The sequence below is a fragment of the Diaphorina citri genome, unplaced genomic scaffold (assembly GCF_000475195.1).
Source record: "Diaphorina citri unplaced genomic scaffold, Diaci psyllid genome assembly version 1.1 scaffold86, whole genome shotgun sequence".
NCBI lineage: Eukaryota > Metazoa > Arthropoda > Insecta > Hemiptera > Psyllidae > Diaphorina > Diaphorina citri.
The window spans coordinates 137,331-159,373 of NW_007377523.1; the positions used below are offsets into that span (position 1 = coordinate 137,331).

At 36.7% G+C, this 22,043-nt stretch overlaps 1 protein-coding gene across 1 annotated transcript in view; it reads right to left on the reverse strand.

Annotated features, from left to right (window-relative positions):
• Positions 1-1,676: 1,676 nt before the first annotated feature.
• The window catches only part of LOC103523959, a 125,079-nt gene continuing 104,712 nt past the window's right edge, over positions 1,677-22,043 (reverse strand). The window contains exons 10-12 of the mRNA XM_026833181.1: positions 13,755-13,874; positions 3,924-4,094; positions 1,677-1,966 (exon numbers count right to left, since the gene is read on the reverse strand). Coding sequence (XP_026688982.1) covers positions 1,677-1,966; positions 3,924-4,094; positions 13,755-13,874 — 581 coding nt within the window. The remainder of the gene's footprint in view (positions 1,967-3,923; positions 4,095-13,754; positions 13,875-22,043) is intronic.

Here is a 22,043-nt window from a genome sequence, read left to right on the forward strand (position 1 = left end):
CATTAAAAAAACCTGATGAATAAGGAGTAAGTACACAAGTCCTAAACAGTTCTGGGAGGAGCTCTAAACTCCAAGAGTCCAAGGGTAATGCTAACCTGATGAATAAGGAGTAAGTACACAAGTCCTAAACAGTTCTGGGAGGAGCTCTAAACTCCAAGAGTCCAAGGGTAATGCTCCTTCAGAGAGAGAATAATAAAAAAAAATTCTACTAAGTACCATTCTAATATTATATTTAATCCTTCTTCATAAAAAAAGGAGAGTTCATCATAATTCTTCAAAATACTTCTACTAAGTACCATTCTAATATTATATTTAATCCTTCTTCATAAAAAAAGGAGAGTTCATCATAATTCTTCAAAATACAACGAAGTTTTGACTCGGGTATTATAAAAAGTCTTATCCTGCCTTAGTTCTTGCTTCCAGGTCCCAACAGACATCTTCTCTTGAGACTCAGACTGAACACTTTATAGGAATAAAAAGTAGGAACTGAACTGTTGAGTTGAAGAACTTGAAAGTGAATGGAAGAATGTGTATAAAGTCTGCCCTTTTGAAGAAACCAAAGTTCGCAATGAATATTGAAGGCAATTTCCATCGTTGCTCAAACTCAGATAGAATGTGTATAAAGTCTGCCCTTTTGAAGAAACCAAAGTTCGCAATGAATATTGAAGGCAATTTCCATCGTTGCTCAAACTCAGATAGATAGATGATCATGTGGCGATATATCTTCTTTAGAACCTTAGACTAGGTCATCAAGGATTCAACCGGAGTGAAGCGAATGTTTAGCATAGGGAACGTTACTTACGAGTATACCTTGCAGACATAAGGCACATAGGTATGGTCTATGACACCTGTCACAATGAAAGACTCTTCATTTGTGTAGAAATTAACTTCCAACGTGTGAAAACAAAATAGAACTAAATATTATGAAATATTATGATACTACATAAATATTATGATATATCATAATATTTATGTAGTGTTAGTTCTATTTTGTTTTCACACGTTGGAAGTTAATTTCTACACAAATGAAGAGTCTTTCATTGTGACAGGTGTCATAGACCATACCTATGTGCCCTATGTCTGCAAGGTATACTCGTAAGTAACGTTCCCTATGCTAAACATTCGCTTCACTCCGGTTGAATCCTTGATGACCTAGTCTAAGGTTCTAAAGAAGATATATCGCCACATGGTCATCTATCTGAGTTTGAGCAACGATGGAAATTGCCTTCAATATTCATTGCGAACTTTGGTTTCTTCAAAAGGGCAGACTTTATACACATATCTGAGTTTGAGCAACGATGGAAATTGCCTTCAATATTCATTGCGAACTTTGGTTTCTTCAAAAGGGCAGACTTTATAGAGACAGAGGGATGAAAATTTAGCAGTAAACTGAGAACAGTGAGGTAGAAAGGTAGGTATAGGAATTAATAAACTTTTTTGAAGGAAAAAAGCGAACGCCAAGCGAGAGAATAAGAGTAAATACTACAGAAACCTTCGCTACGAGTTTTTAACTAAAGCTCACTGGTACATAAAACTTGCACAGCTTTAATCCTTTCACTTTATTACTGGGTGTTTGCAGAGCAATTTTATTTGCTTATTTATTTTCGCTTTCCATAGTACCTCGTTAGGAAAACTTCAAAATGAACTGAGACTGACATAAAACGCCATCGCCCCTCTCAAATGAGAGAAGTTTCTTTGTAGCATGTAGCATGTAGTCGATTCCCGACATTCGGCACCGATTTCAAGGTCGTCTGCTGGGACTGACTTGTCTTCCTTGTAGGGAGAACGATTTGGTTGATTGTTTTAGATTCGTGCACGGTTTTCACTTTGTTTTTGTATCCCTCATAAGGTTCGGTGTAATCTTCCTCAGAGATGATGTCGTCATCATCAGGAATATCAGTTTCTCCTGTAAGGTTGTCTTCGTATTTGGCGGTTTGATCTTTCTTTTTCGGAGAGCCTGGAATCTCTATCATCTCTGAGGAAGATTACACCGAACCTTATGAGGGATACAAAAACAAAGTGAAAACCGTGCACGAATCTAAAACAATCAACCTATCTTTGATTATATGTAGGGAAAGTACCTGGGTAGCTATTATAACAAAACATTACGGGGAAATAAAATTGCTACAATATTAGATTAGGCATGTAGCATCTTTGATTATATGTAGGGAAAGTACCTGGGTAGCTATTATAACAAAACATTACGGGGAAATAAAATTGCTACAATATTAGATTAGGATATACCTAGCTATAGGTCTGTTGTACGACGACATTACCTGTGTGATAGATGAGAATAGATTGGTACCTATTTTTTACGTGCTTTACTTTATTTATTTATTTATTTAGTATCCTTTGACAAGTTTGATTGACAAGGGGCAATAAGGTCCAAGGTTCCTTGAATAGGTATTGACCACCCTGTAGTTATCGGACGATAAAGTTTTTCAAGACAAAATAACCTGTGTTTCACCAACACCCATTCATTTTCATCCTACCTGGGTGTTTTGTTTAGGTTCCACCAATAACACCAACGCGCCTTTATGTCGTTCAAAACTTTTCATTTCTACTTAGGAAGGTGTGCACCTGTCTCGGTGTTTGTCTTAAGGATTAGGTTTAATTGTGCGTCCTACTTGTGAGAAGTAGGACGCAAATTTGAGGCCTCCTTTGTAGATTAGGCAGGCTAATATCGGCTGTTGTTCAGAGGAGACTAACAGTTCAGTTCAAGATTTCCCTAATTTTAATTAATATCCTTTACTTAGTATTCCTTAGACCAGATAGGTAGCTAGATACAGACAGAACTCTGGGGGTAATGTTTGGCAAGAAGAAAATACTTTTAGTCCCTATGTCTAGGTAAAATATTACCTCCAGTCAAAAGAGAGACAGAGGACGAGAGGCGAGGAATGCTACCTATTTCAAATGGCCTGTTGCTGGGAAAAACTTCTGCTCCAACTTTTAATGACACATTTTTTTTTACGTGTTAAAATGTCCTGCAGTTTTATCTCAAAAGTCATTAAAACGAATGACTGTATTTTTATATTATCTGCTATTATTTCCTTCGTAGATAGCAAAAGACCACCAGGCAGGGACAGTCTAAAAATTGTTCAATAGAGTTTTCAACCCATCTTGTCAAAATCATTGATGTAAATAAGTGAAGGTATGTAGGTAAGCACTATGGTTAGTTAATAGGTCATAGAGTCAATAGACCAACTTACAAATAAAATATTAAATCGACTGACTATACATTTTACATTGAATACCTAGAAGTATTTTATGGGGTAAGCCTGTGGTTTTTTCCTCCCTTTTTCATTAAATTTATTCTTACATTAGTAGAAAAGTAAGCGATTTCGCCAGCCGTTTAAACGTGTTAAAATGTCCTGCAGTTTTATCTCAAAAGTCATTAAAACAAATGACTGTATTTTTATATTATCTGCTATTATTTGCGGGTAAACCTAGGATTTACCGGTAAAACCTAGAATACCGGTAAAACCCTGTAACTATTACTGGGAAATATAGAAGGGGGAAACATTTCCCCTTCTTATATTCTAGGTTTTCCCTATCTCTCGGCTTATCCCGAACGGGTAAACCTAGGATTTCCCGGTAAAACCTAGAATATCCCTGTAACTATTACTGGGAAATATAGAAGGGGGAAACATTTCCCCTTCTTATATTCTAGGTTTTCCCTATCTCTCGGCTTATCCCGAAATATATCTACCATACAAGTGCTATAGTAAAGGCGATATTTGGTGCATCAATTTGGCTGAAAAAGTGCCATGCCAAATGGTCAAAAAAGAGTCTTACCATAAAGTCGAATGCTACTCTCCACCTCGCCCAAAGAATTCTTCGCAATACATTTATAAGATCCAAGGTCATATGGTGCAATTTGGCTGAAAAAGTGCCATGCCAAATGGTCAAAAAAAGAGTCTTACCATAAAGTCGAATGCTACTCTCCACCTCGCCCAAAGAATTCTTCGCAATACATTTATAAGATCCAAGGTCATACTTGGTGATCTTCTTGATCGTCAGTCTCATTTTGAAGTCAAATATTGATCTGGAAATGCTCTCCACCTCGTACCTCTCACTGGAAATCACCATGTCTCCTGAAACCAGAAGAACGAATTGGATAATAGATTAGACTGCTGAACTCTATAGAAACATAATCGACTTCAAAACGAAGAACAAGTAAGAATATACAAAACAATGTTCCTTCTTCTAAACTTGAACTTGAGCAAAACGCTTCCTACTTTTACACATCAAACATAAATAGAGGAAAACGAAAAAGTATTCAAAGAAACACAATAGCTTGAGTAAAATACGCATCGAACTTATCTACGTGAGTGTTTACATTCCTTATTCCTCAGGTACCTAATAACCAAGTAGAATTTTGAACAAATACTTGAAACTCAACTTCATTCAACCTACATGTATACCTTTACGTCAAAACTTGGAAGACACATACGAACAAACGGGTGCTTATATCTACTCGTAACTTGGTTGCAATAACAAAGTATCTGCCTATTAACTTACTAATATTTGACAAAACGGATGGTTCTACTTTACAAGTGCTTCTGGTTAAATGAAGGAAAAAGGTATAAATAAAACATAAATTCTGGGCGTTAAAATAAAGTCTTTGGATAAAGCCTTTAAGTAAAAGATTTTTTTTTCTTCTTTGTAAGCAAACATTATGTTCGCTTCTTGATGTTGCACTTCCTCTAGTGTGCCAAAACCAGGAGTTTTCTTTTATAAGCAGATGGGTAATTTGCCTGTCATTGTGTTTTCAATATATCTTTTTTGTGTCTTTATTGCCGGGGTTTATCAAGGCTGATTATTTCGGTATTGACATTAATTAATGGATTAATCCATGATCCCAGCAAGAGGTTTAGGACCTAGACTTAATTAAGGTATTTATTTTAACAAGTTCCATTTATTTGTATGTAAATTCACAAACAATAAGGACTGGAAGTTACATTAGCCATTCTCAAAGTTAAAAGTGGAATGACAATGGGGATTTAGGATTGAACTTTTATGGCTGACTATTCACACAATTTAAAAATTTTACTCCCTAGTGGCCATAGTTTTGGAACCGCTTTAGAACATAAGGGGCTGAAAGCCCAAATTTTACGGTCTATTACAGCGCAGTCGACATTTTGACACTTAAATGTTGGCGTTTAAGCCCCTATTTTCTAAAGCGGTTCCGAAACTATGTGAAGTACAAATTTTTTTTCCCATAGTTTCGGAACCACTTCGGGACATATGGGGCGTAAAGCCCAGATTGTACGGTCTATTTCAGATTGTGACACTAAATCTTGGGGTTTAAGCCCCATACGTTCCGAAGCGGTTCCGAAACTATGTCCACTTCAGATTTTTATGATTCAGCAGCGGTTCCTAAAATGTGGTCACAGAGTTCGGCAGTGGTTCCTAAAATGTGGTCACAGAGTTGTTTTCAGAACTTACTTTTTTGTTAGTATTGCTTGTTGCATTGAATTTCTAAATAACAGGCGTTGCTTTAGACTCAGCGATTCGACTTTTTGAGCACTGGTTAACTCGTTTTAATGTAGGATTTAATGGAAATACGTTACATAGGTATCAATGCAATGAAAATACACAATAAAATTACCAAAGAAGTAAGCTGGTTTCACAACTTTTAGTTCGTTATTTAATAAAGTAAAATTTACGTTTAACTTAGATATCCATGAAGCTGTAACATAGATAAAACAATGTAGGTTGTTATTTAATAAAGTAAAATTTACGTTTACTTAAGAGACATCCATGAAGCTGTAACAACGATAAAACAATGTAGGTAATAGAAAGCAATAACATTTCATGACGTTGTACCGTGGCATTTTGCTCCAAAGCGGATTTTCTCAAGAATACAATAACATTTCATGACGTTGTACCGTGGCATTTTGCTCCAAAGCGGATTTTCTCAAGAATAATTTTAGTTCGTTATTTAATAAAGTAAAATTTACGTTTGACTTAGATATCCATGAAGCTGTAACATAGATAAAACAATGTAGGTAATAGAAAGTAATAACATTCCATGACGTTTTACTGTTACTGTGGCATTTTGCTCCAAAGCGGATTTTCTCAAGAATAACAGCTAGACTGACTGTACTCGTACACAGGTTAGAACCTAAATTTAATTGTGTGGGGACTTTGCGAGTAAATGAAAGTGTAAAGGTGTGCCCACAGATCCACACATAGTCAACGCCGGCGATGTCGACTGAACCATCCACACTGCCTCGACAACATAGATTCACTTCGTCGACCGACGGCGTGAACTATGTGTGGACACAGCTTTAGAAACTTAGGCATGAAAAGGGATGAAGATCTAGTTCACAACACTATACTATACAGAATTACATACATATTTTAAACGACCGCGACCTGGGTATCAACAATCCTTTGTATAGGACCAGTGTATCGCTCGATATAATATTATAATCACTACCATCACGAGTGAACTATGTGTGGACCCCGCTTTAGAAACTTAGGCATGAAAAGGGATGAAGATCTAGTTCACAACACTATACTATACAGAATTACATACATACAAGTATACGTAAGTTTCTTTGGACAAAATCCTAAAATACAAAATCCTACATTTGCTCATTGAAATCCTACATTTGCTTGTAAATAGGATTTCTTCTAGGAATTGGGAGCAGAGGACAAAAACCCCCGAGATCCTCCACCTATTTTCAAAACTTACTCCAGAACAAGTTCAAGTTTCTTACAAGGTAATTCTCTAATATTAATGACTTTTTACAAAGAGTATTAAAATTATTATTTTTTGAAAATATCTTCATTAATCATTACTAAAAAGGCCGCATAGGAATTTATAGAGAAGAAGAGGGTAGCAAGCAAGTGTTCCGCAAAAAAATTGAAACGAAAACACTTAAAAAGCTGATTGATTGATTTTGATTGAGGTTGATCCATAAATTAGTAACGTTCTGACATACCTATCCTAGGATTAAAATTTCTAATTTTATTTTTTTTTTCTTACTGTGTCAAAAACTGCAAAAATTCCAGTTCAAGAGCCTCCACAACAGAAAAAGCTAAGTGACGAATTTCTGTGAGTTCTGTAAGTTTCTTTGGACAAAATCCTAAAATACATGCTGCATTTGCTTGTAAAACAGGATTTCTTCTAGGAATTGGGAACAGAGGACAAAAACCCCCGAGATCCTCCACCTATTTTCAAAACTTACTCCTGAACAAGTTCAAGTTTCTTACAAGGTAATTCTCTAATATTAATGACTTTTTACAAAGAGTATTAAAATTATTATTTTTTGAAAATATCTTCATTAATCATTACTAAAGAGGCCGCATAGGAATTTATAGAGAAGAAGAGGGTAGCAAGCAAGTGTTCCGCAAAAAAATTGAAAAGAAAACACTTAAAAAGCTGATTGATTGATTTTGATTGAGGTTGATCCATAAATTAGTAACGTTCTGACATATCCTAGGATTAAAATTTCCAATTTTATTTTTTCTTACTGTGTCAAAAACTGCAAAAATTCCAGTTCAAGAGCCTCCACAACAGAAAAAGCTAAGTGACGAATTTCTGTGAGTTCTTTCGATGAAAGTAAGAGAAATGTTCTTTCGATGAAAGCAAGAGGTATTTATTTACCTCAAAATCCTGAAATCTGTTATTTCTTTTTTCGTCTATTTACTTTTCACAGAAATTTGAGAAAAAATGACAAAACAATATAGCCAATGGGCGTGACAAGATGATGAATCGAAATAAACTTGAGGACTGTTAATTTCTATCGTTCTCATTTTCAACAAGATCAAAGGCCCTGACAATTACAGGGTTAGTGTACCAGTTATACGTAGGCTTATGTAAAATACGTGCTGGTTATTGGCCCCTCAGTGAGTCCACCATATCATAAAGCTGTACTGCATAAACTCAAGATCTAATCACTCACCAAGGTTATCAGAAGTGTTAATTTCTATCGTTCTCATTTTCAACAAGATCAAAGGCCCTAACAATTACAGGGTTAGTGTACCAGATATACGTAGGCTCATGTGAAATACGTGTTGGTTATTGGCCCCTCAGTGAGTCCACCATATCATAAAGCTGTACTGCATAAACTCAAGATCTAATCACTCACCAAGGTTATCAGAAGATAGCATTCTTTTGATACCCTTAGACCTCAATTTTCTAAACAAATAGTCGTTTCAAGTTAACGTAATCACTCACCAAGGTTATCAGAAGATAGCATTCTTTTGATACCCTTAGACCTCAATTTTCTAAACAAATAGTCGTTTCAAGTTAACCTCAAGAATAACAGCTAGACTGACTGTACTCGTACACAGGTTAGAACCTAAATTTAATTGTGGTTTTGAGAGAAAAGAAGATGAATTTAAAGAAAACATAGAGGATAAAGGTAAGAAAGATAAACAAATACGTACTTATCAGGGTCCAAGTACATTTGGAGGAAAATGTAAAGAACCTACGTTGGAAGAAAGAAACCACCAGGACATCTGATAAATTACACGATGCTCTACTCGTAATGAAGCTCAATTTACAAGGTCTATCAAACAGACTGAGTTCCTTGTAGTTTCCTCTCGAAATCTCGTTTCTCAAGTGATCTGATATCTTAGTAAGCGCTCGCTATCAACTCTCACTAAGGCTTGTAGTTTCCTCTCGAAATCTCGTTTCTCAAGTGATCTGATATCTTAGTAAGCGCTCGCTATCAACTCTCACTAAGGAGCAGCTAATCTCATGGACACAAAAAACGTCAATAGCCTCGAGAAACATAATCTCTTCTTCTGCCATCCTCTCTTCCGTTCCCTCACCAAGGTTATCAGAAGATAGGTAGCATTCTTTTGATACCCTTAGACCTCAATTTTCTAAACAAATAGTCGTTTCAAGTTAACATAATACGATATCGTAGGTACAGAGATACGAACAGGGGATTTATTTGAGAACCTACAAATCTGTATACAAGCAAGGCAAACGGTCCAGTTACTTTTTTCCACAAAGTTTAGTGCGAAAAAAAGCAGCTAATCTCATGGACACAAAAAACGTCAATAGCCTCGAGAAACATAATCTCTTCTTCTGCCATCCTCTCTTCCGTTCCATGTCCCCATCTTCACTGCACTTCCCAACCAGGCTTGGGCCTTCAAACGTGAACACGAAAATATTACAATAGGAAACTAAAGAAAGGAGAGGAAACAGAGGAGGAAGAGGAGGAGAGGAGGAGGAGACAAAGAAGGAAGAGGAGAAAAAAACTAATAATAAAAAAAAAGTACGGCAAAGCTTTAGCAGTGTGCATAATAAAAACTAGTAAATAAACTAAGACACAGGATTCTCACTCTTTTATGAGCTGCTACAATAGGAAAGTAAAGAAAGGAGAGGAAACAGGAGGAGGAGAAGGAGGAGAGAAGAAGAAGGAGGAAGGGAAGAGACGAAGAAGGAAGAAGAAAAAACTAATAATAAAAAAGTACGGCAAAGCTTTAGCAGTGTGCATAATAAAAACTAGTAAATAAACTAAGACACAGGATTCTCACTCTTTTATGAGCTGCAAATTTCAAATATCTCTGCCAAATTTTCAGATTTCGACTTGGGAAGTTATCAGAAGAAATATAGAATAAAAGAATGCCTCAGGCATTAGAACAGTATGCTCTCATCAGCTAAATTGTGGTTGTATGTATTTTTCATGATGATGATTAGATCTTTCATACTTTCCTACAAAAACCGCACCCTCCTGATGCTTACCGAATTTCAAATATCTCTGCCAAATTTTCAGATTTCGACTTGGGAAGTTATCAGAAGAAATAGAATAAAAGAATGCCTCAGGCATTAGAACAGTATGCTCTCATCAGCTAAATTGTGGTTGTATGTATTTTTCGTGATGATGATTAGATCTTTCATACTTTCCTACAAAAACCGCACCCTCCTGATGCTTACTTACTAGAAAAGTGGTTAACCACTTACATACCTACCGAAGTTTGGAAGCTATTTAAACAGTTTCTCAAAAACAAGGACGTCTGTGAGAGCTTAAGCTCACTTGAGTAGTCAGCTAGGTACGGATGTGTAAGGTATCTAAAAATATTTGGAAGCTATTTTAACAGTTTCTCAAAAACAAGGACGTCTGTGAGAGCTTAAGCTCACTTGAGTAGTCAGCTAGGTACGGATGTGTAACCACTTACATACCTACCGAAGTTTGGAAGCTATTTTAACAGTTTCTCAAAAACAAGGACGTCTGTGAGAGCTTAAGCTCACTTGAGTAGTCAGCTAGGTACGGATGTGTAAGGTATCTAAAAATACCTAGGTAGGTAGTTATCTACCCAATTTACACGTTTCTAGTTTAGAAAGATTAGCTTTAATCAGTATTAGTGAAACATCCCTGTATGTGTACCTATAAAGAATGAAAGAGCTTTTCCTTTCCTAGTCGACATTACCTGTGTGATAGATGAGAATAGATTGGTACCTATTTTTTCCGTGCTTTACGTTATTTATTTATTTAGTATCCTTTGACAAGTTTGATTGACAAGGGGCAATAAGGTCCAAGGTTCCTTGAATAGGTATTGACCACCCTGTAGTTATCGGACGATAAAGTTTTTCAAGACAAAATAACCTGTGTTTCACCAACACCCATTCATTTTCATCCTACCTGGGTGTTTTGTTTAGGTTCCACCAATAACACCAACGCGCCTTTATGTCGTTCAAAACTTTTCATTTCTACTTAGGAACGTGTGCACCTGTCTCGGTGTTTGTCTTAAGGATTAGGTTTAATTGTGCGTCCTACTTGTGAGAAGTATTTGAGGCCTCCTTTGTAGATTAGGCAGGCTAATATCGGTTGTTGTTCAGAGGAGACTAACAGTTAAGTTCAAGATTTCCCTAATTTTAATTAATATCCTTTACTTAGTATTCCTTAGACCAGATAGGTAGCTAGATACAGACAGAACTCTAGGGGTAATGTTTGGCAAGAAGAAAATACTTAGTCCCTATGTCTAGGTAAAATATTACCTCCAGTCAAAAGAGAGACAGAGGACGAGAGGCGAGGAATGCTACCTATTTCAAATGGCTTATCTACCCAATTTACACGTTTCTAGTTTAGAAAGATTAGCTTTAATCAGTATTAGTGAAACATCCCTGTATGTGCACCTATAATGCTTTCTTAGACACCATTACCGCTATCACTAATAAACATTTCGTGGTCTTTTAGTATCAGTGTTGTGGAGGTAAAATTTGAGTGGGAATAAAAATAGAGAATCCTCTAACCTGAGAAATTTCTCAACCATTCAATTTTATTTTTTTATTTACACTCTAAGCAACAAGGCTATGTCTGGTCTGGATCAACCATATTCATATGAGATATCAAAAATTGAATGAGCAGCGCGAACGACCTATGTAAAGGTTAAAGTGCCTAATTAAAAAAAAAAGAGGATCCTATCTTAGGATTAAAATTTCCAATTTTATTTTTTCTTTCTGTGTCAAAAACTGCAAATATTCCAGTTCAAGAGCCTCCACAACAGAAAAAGCTAAGTGACGAATTTCTGTGAGTTCTTTCGTTGAAAGCAAGAGAAATGCGGTATTTATTTACCTCAAAATCCTGAAATCTGTTATTTCTTTTTTCGTCTATTTACACTTCACAGAAATTTGAGAAGAAACGACAAAACAATATAGCCAATGGGCGTGACAAGATGATGAATCGAAATAAACTTGAGTACCTACTGTTAATTTCTATCGTTCTCATTTTCAACAAGATCAAAGGCCCTGACAATTACAGGGTTAGTGTACCAGATATACGTAGGCTCATGGTATAATGAGAAACAAAGAAAACACAATTTCTGACAGAGGACAAAATGATACTTATTTCATACAGAGAAAAGATGAGAGAAAGAAAGAGAGGGAAAGGGAGAGGGAGGGGGAGGGAGGGAGAGAGGGAGAGAGAGAGAGAGAGGAGGAGAAGGAGGAAGGGAGGGAGAGAGGAAAGAGTTTAAAGAAAATAAACAAGAAACAATTATTTTCCTTAATTTTTTTTCTATGTTTACTCTTGTTCTCATATTTTTGTCTTTTTGTTTTCTTTATACATTATAATTATTCATTTTCCATTTTTTTTTCTATGTTTACTCTTGTTCTCATTTTTTTGTCCTTATTTTGTTTTCTTTATACATTATAATAATTCATTTTCCATATTTTGCCTCATTATTATAAGTCTATTTATTTTAGAAATCATTGTCTTCTAGGAATCAGTTCATAAGAGGATCATAGAGACAATAACACTCAGGTCTATAGTCTCAAGTTTAAAATGCCGTTTAAGCTTTTGATCAAGCGTAGATGCATGATGTAGTCTAAAATTGAGTAACATGAGACAGTAATTTTATAATTATTAGATCACAATAAAGCCTTCAGGGCAATTCAGGGTATCTGTGAAAGCAACTTCTTTTAAATGACCTCTCTAAAGGCCTACAAAATTATGAAGAGGTCCTTAGCGGCAACACGAATAATTAATTTGAGTGTAAAGAATTTGAGTGATGGTTAATTTGAATGATGGTTCATTTTGTTTGGCTTACAAGTGTGTGAAGCTCAATGTTGTGGGTACTTCCTCTTCTTTATCCCATTGAAATGTACGAGTATGAAAATTAATGTGGAGTGTGAATAAATGCGAGAGTTAGGAAAACCGAAAGCTCTGTGTTATGTATTATATTTGTATTAGATCACAATAAAGCCTTCAGGGCAATTCAGGGTATCTGTGAAAGCAACTTCTTTTAAATGACCTCTCTAAAGGCCTACAAAATTATGAAGAGGTCCTTAGCGGCAACACGAATAATTAATTTGAGTGATGGTTAATTTGAATGATGGTTCACTTTGTTTGGCTTACAAGTGTGTGAAGGAAGCTCAATGTTGTGGGTACTTCCTCTTCTTCATCCCACTGAAATTTACGAGTATGAAAATTAATGTGGAGTGTGAATAAATGCGAGAGTTTAGGAAAACCGAAAGCTCTGTGTTATTATTATATTTTTCCAAAAATTTTGGCACTAAATATGAAAAATAATAAAGAAGGAAAATGAAATAATATTTCCTAAACAACAAACTATCCACAGCAGATAATAAAATGAACGCATTTAATAACCTCTTTCCTGGCTTAAAAAAAAAGAAAAAAGTTTTCTGAGTGGCGTTTTGATTTTTTCAAAGAAATAAGTCAAGTAGGTACTAGGTAGCTATTTTACCCTACATTGTACGTAGCTATTTTTGTATTTTCCCCTACTTGAGAAAAGACCATTTCTCGTCCCGAAAATAAATAAATATAGGTATAAATAACCGAGTTTTCATAACGAGTTAAATAGGGGCATGCTCTCATGATTTTCAATAAAGACGAGAAAAAATAAAACTTCTTAAACTACGTAGCTATTTTTGTATTTTCCCCTACTTGAGAAAAGACCATTTCTCGTCCCGAAAATAAATAAATATATAAATAACCGAGTTTTCATAACGAGTTAAATAGGGGCATGCTCTCATGATTTTCAATAAAGACGAGAAAAAATAAAACTTCTTAAACTAGGTACCTACTTCTTGTTCCGAGATTTTTACTTTGTAGTAAGATATACGTATGTTTAATAATATCAATAATAGACTCTATATTGTTCAGTATTTCCTGTAGTAAGATATACGTATGTTTAATAATATCAATAATAGACTCTATATTGTTCAGTATTTCTTAATAGCACAATAACGAGTTCTTTTCCAGCCAGGATAGGTACATAGTTTCGTACATAATACTCGTTATACCCTGGTCATTTTTCTGACTTACCCTGATCTCGAACCCAGTAATTGATGGATTTGGGATAGGCTTCAACATAGCACTCCAGGGTGACATCTGTGTCTATTGGCGCTCCCACCAGTTGATTTGGAACGTGGATCACTGGATGAACTGCAACAAAAGAGAGAAATAATTAAAATTTACCCCACATGGATAAATTTTTTCTTCTATAGGTTCAAACAATAGGTACATAATTATACAGATTTTTTTTAAAGGGGTTTGATAGAGGGAACTGTAACTACTAAGGTCTTATCGCCCCGAAAGCGAAGCGAGGAAAACAGACAGGATAAGAGAAAGCCAGCCGTTCCGAGAACGAACCTTTGGACAGAATAGTATTAAGAGTATAAGAGTCTTTTGCTGGGGTAAAGGGACTCTTCAGTCCTATTCGAACAGTATAAATTATCACCATTACTATGTATTATTATTTTAAAATAGAGCATTCACAGAGGACTAGGTAGGTACATGGCCTATATTAGCTGCAGTTGTTACACACATGTCTACGCCCTCCCGATTTTACTAATTCCATACATTGTCTCATCTCTCTCTCTTCTCTCTCATTTTAAAATAGAGCATTCACAGAGGACTAGGTAGGTACATGGCCTATAATATATTAGCTGCAGTTGTTACACACATGTCTACGCCCTCCCGATTTTACTAATTCCATACATTGTCTCATCTCTCTCTCTTCTCTCTCCCTCCCTACCTATCTCTCCCTTCTTCTATCTCTCTCCCTCCTTCTCTTTCTCTCTCTCTCTGGTGAGAGTTTCGCTGACAAGGCCTAATGCAATTACATCAGCACAACTCAAAACGTTCAATGTTTAATTTGACATATTGTCTTCTGGCTGGAATGTAACATTTGCAAACGCAACCAAAGTCTTTTCCTGCTCCAGGGCCTTGTAGGAGGGAGAGAGAGAGAGAGAGGGAGGGAGGAGAGAGAGGGGGCTGTAATTCCATATTGAGGGGAGAGGGCATTATTATGTGGGTACGAGGAAAATAGTGTTTCCCATTTTGGGGTTGAAAGGCTCGAGAGTTTTCAGGGAGGGAGGAGAGAGAGGAGGCTGTAATTCCATATTGAGGGGAGAGGGCATTATTATGTGGGTACGAGGAAAATAGTGTTTCCCATTTTGGGGTTAAAAGGCTCGAGAGTTTTCTCTCAAAATAGATAAATTTTTCTGGACGAATCTCCCAGGACATTGTACCTAATGTGTCCTATACATATACTAAGCTACCTTTACAGTTTGGTCCTACAGCGAAAGTAGTCAAAGGAGCGCTGACACTCTTCTCAATATTGTTACTGTTGTTATTGCATTGGGATTGGGAGTTTAGGCATCTCCACTAATCTGAGTCATGTATTGGAGCTATTAGAAGTTTTGGCATCTCCACTAATAATTTTATAACTTTCAAATAAGATATCCTGACAGGATAAAATTTAGAGAATGCCAACCCTTAGTCATATCGGAGTACTAACACATGACTACACTCGTATATCACAATAGGATACATACTCTGTATAAATAATCATGTGTATTACAATGGCAATTAGCTGCAGTTGTTACACACATGTCTACGCCCTCCCGATTTTACTAATTCCATACATTGTCTCATCTCTCTCTCTTCTCTCTCCCTCCCTACCTATCTCTCCCTTCTTCTATCTCTCTCCCTCCTTCTCTTTCTCTCTCTCTCTGGTGAGAGTTTCGCTGACAAGGCCTAATGCAATTACATCAGCACAACTCAAAACGTTCAATGTTTAATTTGACGGTGAGGGTTTCGCTGACAAGGCCTAATGCAATTACATCAGCACAACTCAAAACGTTCAATGTTTAATTTGACATATTGTCTTCTGGCTGGAATGTAACATTTGCAAACGCAACCAAAGTCTTTTCCTCCTCCAGGGCCTTGTAGGAGGGAGAGAGAGGGAGGGAGGGAGAGAGAGAGAGAGAGGGGGCTGTACATTCCATATTGAGGGGAGAGGGCATTATTATGTGGGTACGAGGAAAATAGTGTTTCCCATTTTGGGGTTGAAAGCGAGGGAGGGAGAGAGAGAGAAAGAGGGGGCTGTACATTCCATATTGAGGGGAGAGGGCATTATTATGTGGGTACGAGGAAAATAGTGTTTCCCATTTTGGGGTTGAAAGGCTCGAGAGTTTTCTCTCAAAATAGATAAATTTTTCTGGACGAATCTCCCAGGACATTGTACCTAATGTGTCCTATATACTAAGCTACCTTTACAGTTGGTCCTACAGCGAAAGTAGTCAAAGGAGCGCTGACACTCTTCTCAATATTGATACTGTTGTTATGGACAAAATTATATGGAGAGAAAGATTTTGTGTAAGTTACTACATATTTATTTCATTTCATTACCGAGGTCGTGTTTACGAGATATGTTGCACAAGATAGGAAATGAAATGAGGAAGATAATTAGGGAGTAGGTGTGTAAGTTACTATTTATTTCATTTCATCACCGAGGTCGTGTTTACGAGATATGTTGCACAAGATAGGAAATGAAATGAGGAAGATAATTAGGGAGTAGGAAGTGTGACGTCACGGGAACATAAATCAACTTGAAATTCTCTAAATTTGTATCTTGCTTTTTTTTCGGGAGGGGTATAATTATCAAGACAACTTTGAAAATTTCCCTCTCCTTTTATTGCACCCTCATACGTATGAGAGAAAAGGAAGCGAGTATCTCCAGACTGTGGAATGAGGAGAGAGGGATCTGGAGTGTGGAGTAAGGGGACGTTATTTTGAAAATTTTCCTCTCCTTTTATTGCACCCTCATACGTATGAGAGAAAAGGAAGCGAGGATCTCCAGACTGTGGAATGAGGAGAGAGGGATCTGGAGTGTGGAGTAAGGGGACTAAAATGTGGAGTGAGGAGTAAGGGAAGTAAAATTAATTATCAAGACAACTTGTTATTTTGAAAATTTTCCTCTCCTTTTATTGCACCCCCATACGTATGAGAGAAAACGAAGCGAGTATCTCCAGACTGTGGAATGAGGAGAGAGGGATCTGGAGTGTGGAGTAAGGGGACTAAAATGTGGAGTAAGGAGTAAGGGAAGTAAAATGTGGAGTGAGGGAGGCAAAGTTAAACTCTTATACATATTGGGGAAACGTCTGCGGTGAGCCTCTTCCTTCCTCCTTCCCTTTCTATTCCTCTCCTTCCTTTCCTCCTTCCCTCACTCTTCCTTTTCTCCCTTCTTCCCTCAAGTCCCCCATTTAATCACCATCATCATAACCAGCTGTTATCAATCCACTGCTGAATAAAGATAACGATCTTTACCACCAAATTGTCTTAATAATATTACGATATGAAGTAGGTACCTACCAATTTCATTCATATAAAAATGTATTCTTTGGGTAAGAGAATATCCGTCCTGATAGGGAACATATTCAAACTTTTGATGGAAAAACTTTGGGTAAGAAATAATATAATATTAACCCTTAAAACATGATTATAACATATGTATATTGTACAGTATGGATACTGTACAGGGTGTCAGGTGGAAAGATTCATGATACCTACATGTAGAACCACCCTGTTTTAGAACATTTTAAAGCTTTTGCTTTGATACTCATAGAGAGTTTTGGCGTCTCCACTAATCCTGTGTCAAAAAGAAGAACGAACGACTCTTTTCACTTTTTCCTACAGAAGCAATGAGTCAGATCATGTAACTTTTCGACTTTCTATAGGTAATAGGGAGTCAGGATCTGACATATTGACTGAATAGTTTACTAAACAGAGTACCTAGTACTTAGGTCTCTTTTACAACTTACATCTGGAGATGAATGTAGGGCATCAACTTCATACCTTATCAACCAATGACAGAAGTGAAGAGCTTACGACTCACGTATTAGATGAAGTAGAGCATAGAGCATGATGGTCAGAAGATAAACGTGTATTCTATCCTGGTTATTCTCAGTTGATGAGGGTCTCTTTTATAACTTACATCTGGAGATGAATGTAGGGCATCAACTTGATACCTTATCAACCAATGACAGAAGTGAAGAGCTTATGACTCACGTATTAGATGAAGTAGAGCATAGAGCATGATGGTCAGAAGATAAACGTGTATTCTATCCTGGTTATTCTCAGTTGATGAGGAAATCATGGTATAAAAAAAGCTGTTACCTACATATTACCACTAATATACCATTTTTACTATAGGTAACCTATAGTTTACGATAGACCAAAGGTGATGTACGTGTGTCAAAGTTCATCATTTTGTTGTCATAAAAACGAAATGAGTAAATAGTGAAACGGAAAATATGAGCTGACAAATGACTAACATTACTGTGTCCTTTTGTAATGACAGACGTTATTCAGCAAAAGTTCCAGACTTTCACACAGGATGGATTTCGCAACTTCTAATCAACTACCACTAATATACCATTTTTACTATAGGTAACCTATAGTTTACGATAGACCAAAGGTGATGTACGTGTGTCAGAGTTCATCATTTTGTTGTCATAAAAACGAAATGAGTAAATAGTAAAACGGAAAATATGAGCTGACAAATGACTAACATTACTGTGTCCTTTTGTAATGACAGACGTCATTCAGCAAAAGTTCCAGACTTTCACACAGGATGGATTTCGCAACTTCTAATCAACTTAGGTACCTACCTACCTATCTATCTATAGTTATTTACATAATTACACCAAGAAAACATCTTCACGTTAAAAATTCCGTCAAGTTAGTCCAAAAAGGGTACGAAATATTTTGCCTTGGCGGGGCGGAGCGCTAAAGGGCTCCTCAATATAGGTACCTAATGTCCGTCCCAATGATCTCCATGCTGACATTGAATGCAATACTAGGAAATACATCTGTTGTATCATATATATTATGACAATTGCCAATAGTATCGATATCCAAATAATTTGTTATCTTCTAAAATCACAGCTGGGACTATCTCAGACTCCGAGCTTCAAGAGACTTTCTGTTGATTAAAAAATTCGAACAAAAGGTAACCCATTTCACGTTGATATGTTGAAAATTGAAAGTAGGTAAAAATTGTCAAATGAATTAAATCTTAGTCAATATGTAGGCATGGTCTTTCTCCTTCGTTTGACTTCGCATTTGTCTAAGGTTTGCTGAGCTAGTAGAAAGCATAGTAGATGGTGATGCTAAACTAGATGGTGCAGTGCAATATAATATTGTGCTTATACGAACATCTCTTTTGTAGAGCTTAGACGGCGTTCTCCCGTGAAGGTACTGAAGGTCATTCTTGTTATGTTTTACGCTGATTGGAATCACGATTGCATTCGCGTCATGGACCTCAAGGTGGGTATACATATCTATCCGCTCTTCGGCAGCGCTGTGGCAACTGCCTCTGTTTGTTGAAAATTCATTCCGACGAATAGTTTGACGAGCGGTTGTTCCATCTTCATGTTAATGTAAATATTCTGGACCAGATTGAAACGCATTCGCGTCATGGACCTCAAAGTGGGTATACATATCTATCCGCTCTTCGGCAGCGCTGTGGCAACTGCCTGTGTTTGTTGAAAATTCATTCCGACGAATAGTTTGACGAGCGGTTGTTCCATCTTCATGTTAATGTAAATATTCTGGACCAGATTGAAATACAAATGATTTTGACACAAGAAAAGCACAAAATTATTAGCGATGCAAGCGAGAAAGCTCAGGGGTGTTTGTATGAGAAGTAAAAAAAATTAGTGGATGTGCCAAAACTCCCTGTGTAGATTTCATGGCCTAATCAAAATATCATACAATCTCAACCAAACGTAATTCTATGTATACTTACCTATTCGATGACAATTCAGAAGCAAGTATGAACTATAATGTATGTAACATTTCAGATAAATTAAACATAGCTAAAGTCACTAATAAAATAGTGGAAGTGCTAAATAACATCTTCTTCATTTGAAGTCTAAACGGAGTCGGGGAAAAAAAGATAACGGCGAAAAGAGAGTAGATATAATGAGAAACAAAGAAAACAAAATTTCTGACAGAGGACAAAATGATACTTATTTCATACAGGGAAAAGATGAGAGAAAGAAAGAGAGGGAAAGGGAGAGGGAGGGGGAGGGAGAGAGGAGGAGAAGGAGGAAGGGAAGGAGAGAGGAAGGAGTTTAAAGAAAATAAACAAGAAACAATTATTTTCCTTCATTTTTTTTCTATGTTTACTCTTGTTCTCATTTTTTTGTCCTTATTTTGTTTTCTTTATACATTATAATAATTCATTTTCCATATTTTGACAAGTTTTAATTAAACAGAGTGATGGGATTATGAGAATCTTGAGTTACTTAGAATTAGAAGGACGGGTTGGAAGCAGATATGAGGGGAAGTTCAGGGTTCAGTCGTATTATTCATAAGTCATAACTGTAGAGAGCGGGGAGAATGGTAGGAGATCAGGGTTGAGTGATAGAGATTGTCTGAGGAGGACATAAGGTACGCCTATAAGAGAGTTAAGAGAAAATTCCCGAGTATGAAAGATATTTAGAAGGGTGGAGTGCATAGCGATGTAATGAGAAATACAGAAGGATAATAGTAAAGAACATTTACCTTCCCAAGATGGAGGGTCATAAATTATTATTGCGGTCATTTTAATTGTGCAATAAACGTTCCTATGAATGCTATTGCTTATAAGAAAAACATGTTTGTCTGCAAAGACCTCCATACAGGCTTTAGTAATACCGGTAGACATTAGCAAAACCAAACGCTTTACAACATCAGTGCTTTTCCTGTATTCCATTCCTCTATTTATTATCATTAATAGCTGTGTCTAGGTATGTACCTATGTGACTAGAAAGTCAATGATCTTTTATGTTCAACTGTGAATGTAAATTTTACATTAAAGTTTTGTACTTTTGTACCAACTTTCTTTTATATCCGGATTGAAAGTTATCCGCAATCCACATTTTCATTACTGCTACTAATGGACACATCACACTAGCCTTACAATTCAGAAGTCCCAGGTTCGGTAAAAAAAAAAGAATCCTGTGATGAAGTTTATGACCCTACGTAGTTTTTGTCAATGTACATTTTAAATCCACGGTAAAAGGTAGTGCGTCAGACTAAGTATTTATATTATATCTGTAGTAGTTAGATTAATAGATTGCTGAACAAGTTTCAGTTGCAGAATAGGAGAAAATGAGACGTGTTTTTCTTGGAACACCCGTATTTATGAACAAATATAAGGATGTCCTTTGCAGTCGAGCAAGTGCTGAGCACAGGATTGCAATAATTCGGTATTGGTACATAATTATACAGATTTTTTTAAAGGGGATAGAGGGAACTGTAACTACTAAGGTCTTATCGCCCCGAAAGCGAAGCGAGGAAAACAGAGAGGATATGAGAAAGCCAGCCGTTCCGAGAACGAACCTTTGGACAGAATAGTATTAAGAGTATAAGAGTCTTTTGCTGGGGTAAAGGGACTCTTCAGTCCTATTCGAACAGTATAAATTATCACCATTACTATGTATTATTATTTTAAAATAGAGCATTCACAGAGGACTAGGTAGGTACATGGCCTATAATATATTAGCTGCAGTTGTTACACACATGTCTACGCCCTCCCGATTTTACTAATTCCATACATTGTCTCATCTCTCTCTCTTCTCTCTCCCTCCCTACCTATCTCTCCCTTCTTCTATCTCTCTCCCTCCTTCTCTTTCTCTCTGGTGAGAGTTTCGCTGACAAGGCCTAATGCAATTACATCAGCACAACTCAAAACGTTCAATGTTTAATTTGACATATTGTCTTCTGGCTGGAATGTAACATTTGCAAACGCAACCAAAGTCTTTTCCTCCTCCAGGGCCTTGTAGGAGGGAGAGAGAGAGGGAGGGAGGAGAGAGAGGAGGCTGTAATTCCATATTGAGGGGAGAGGGCATTATTATGTGGGTACGAGGAAAATAGTGTTTCCCATTTTGGGGTTAAAAGGCTCGAGAGTTTTCTCTCAAAATAGATGGTACTTATTAGTGGGATACAAAGAATACATAGAATGGAAGAAGGAAAATTCGTTTTTGCTGTTTTGTATTTATAAAGCTGGAGGACATTGTTCAATTAACTAGTTAACGAATACTTAGATAACTAAAAGTAAATGTGCTGAGAGTAACTCAAAGGTAGAAACCCACTACCCTCACGTCACGTGAAGGTAGTGTATTATGGGATAACTTTGAATTTGAACCACATCTTTCTGACTTCCCACGAGCTCACATGAGCTTACGTGACGTGAGGCCTGAGCTAAAGGGCTCCTCAATAGAGGTACCTAATGTCCGTCCCAATGATCTCCATGCTGACATTGAATGCAATACTAGGAAA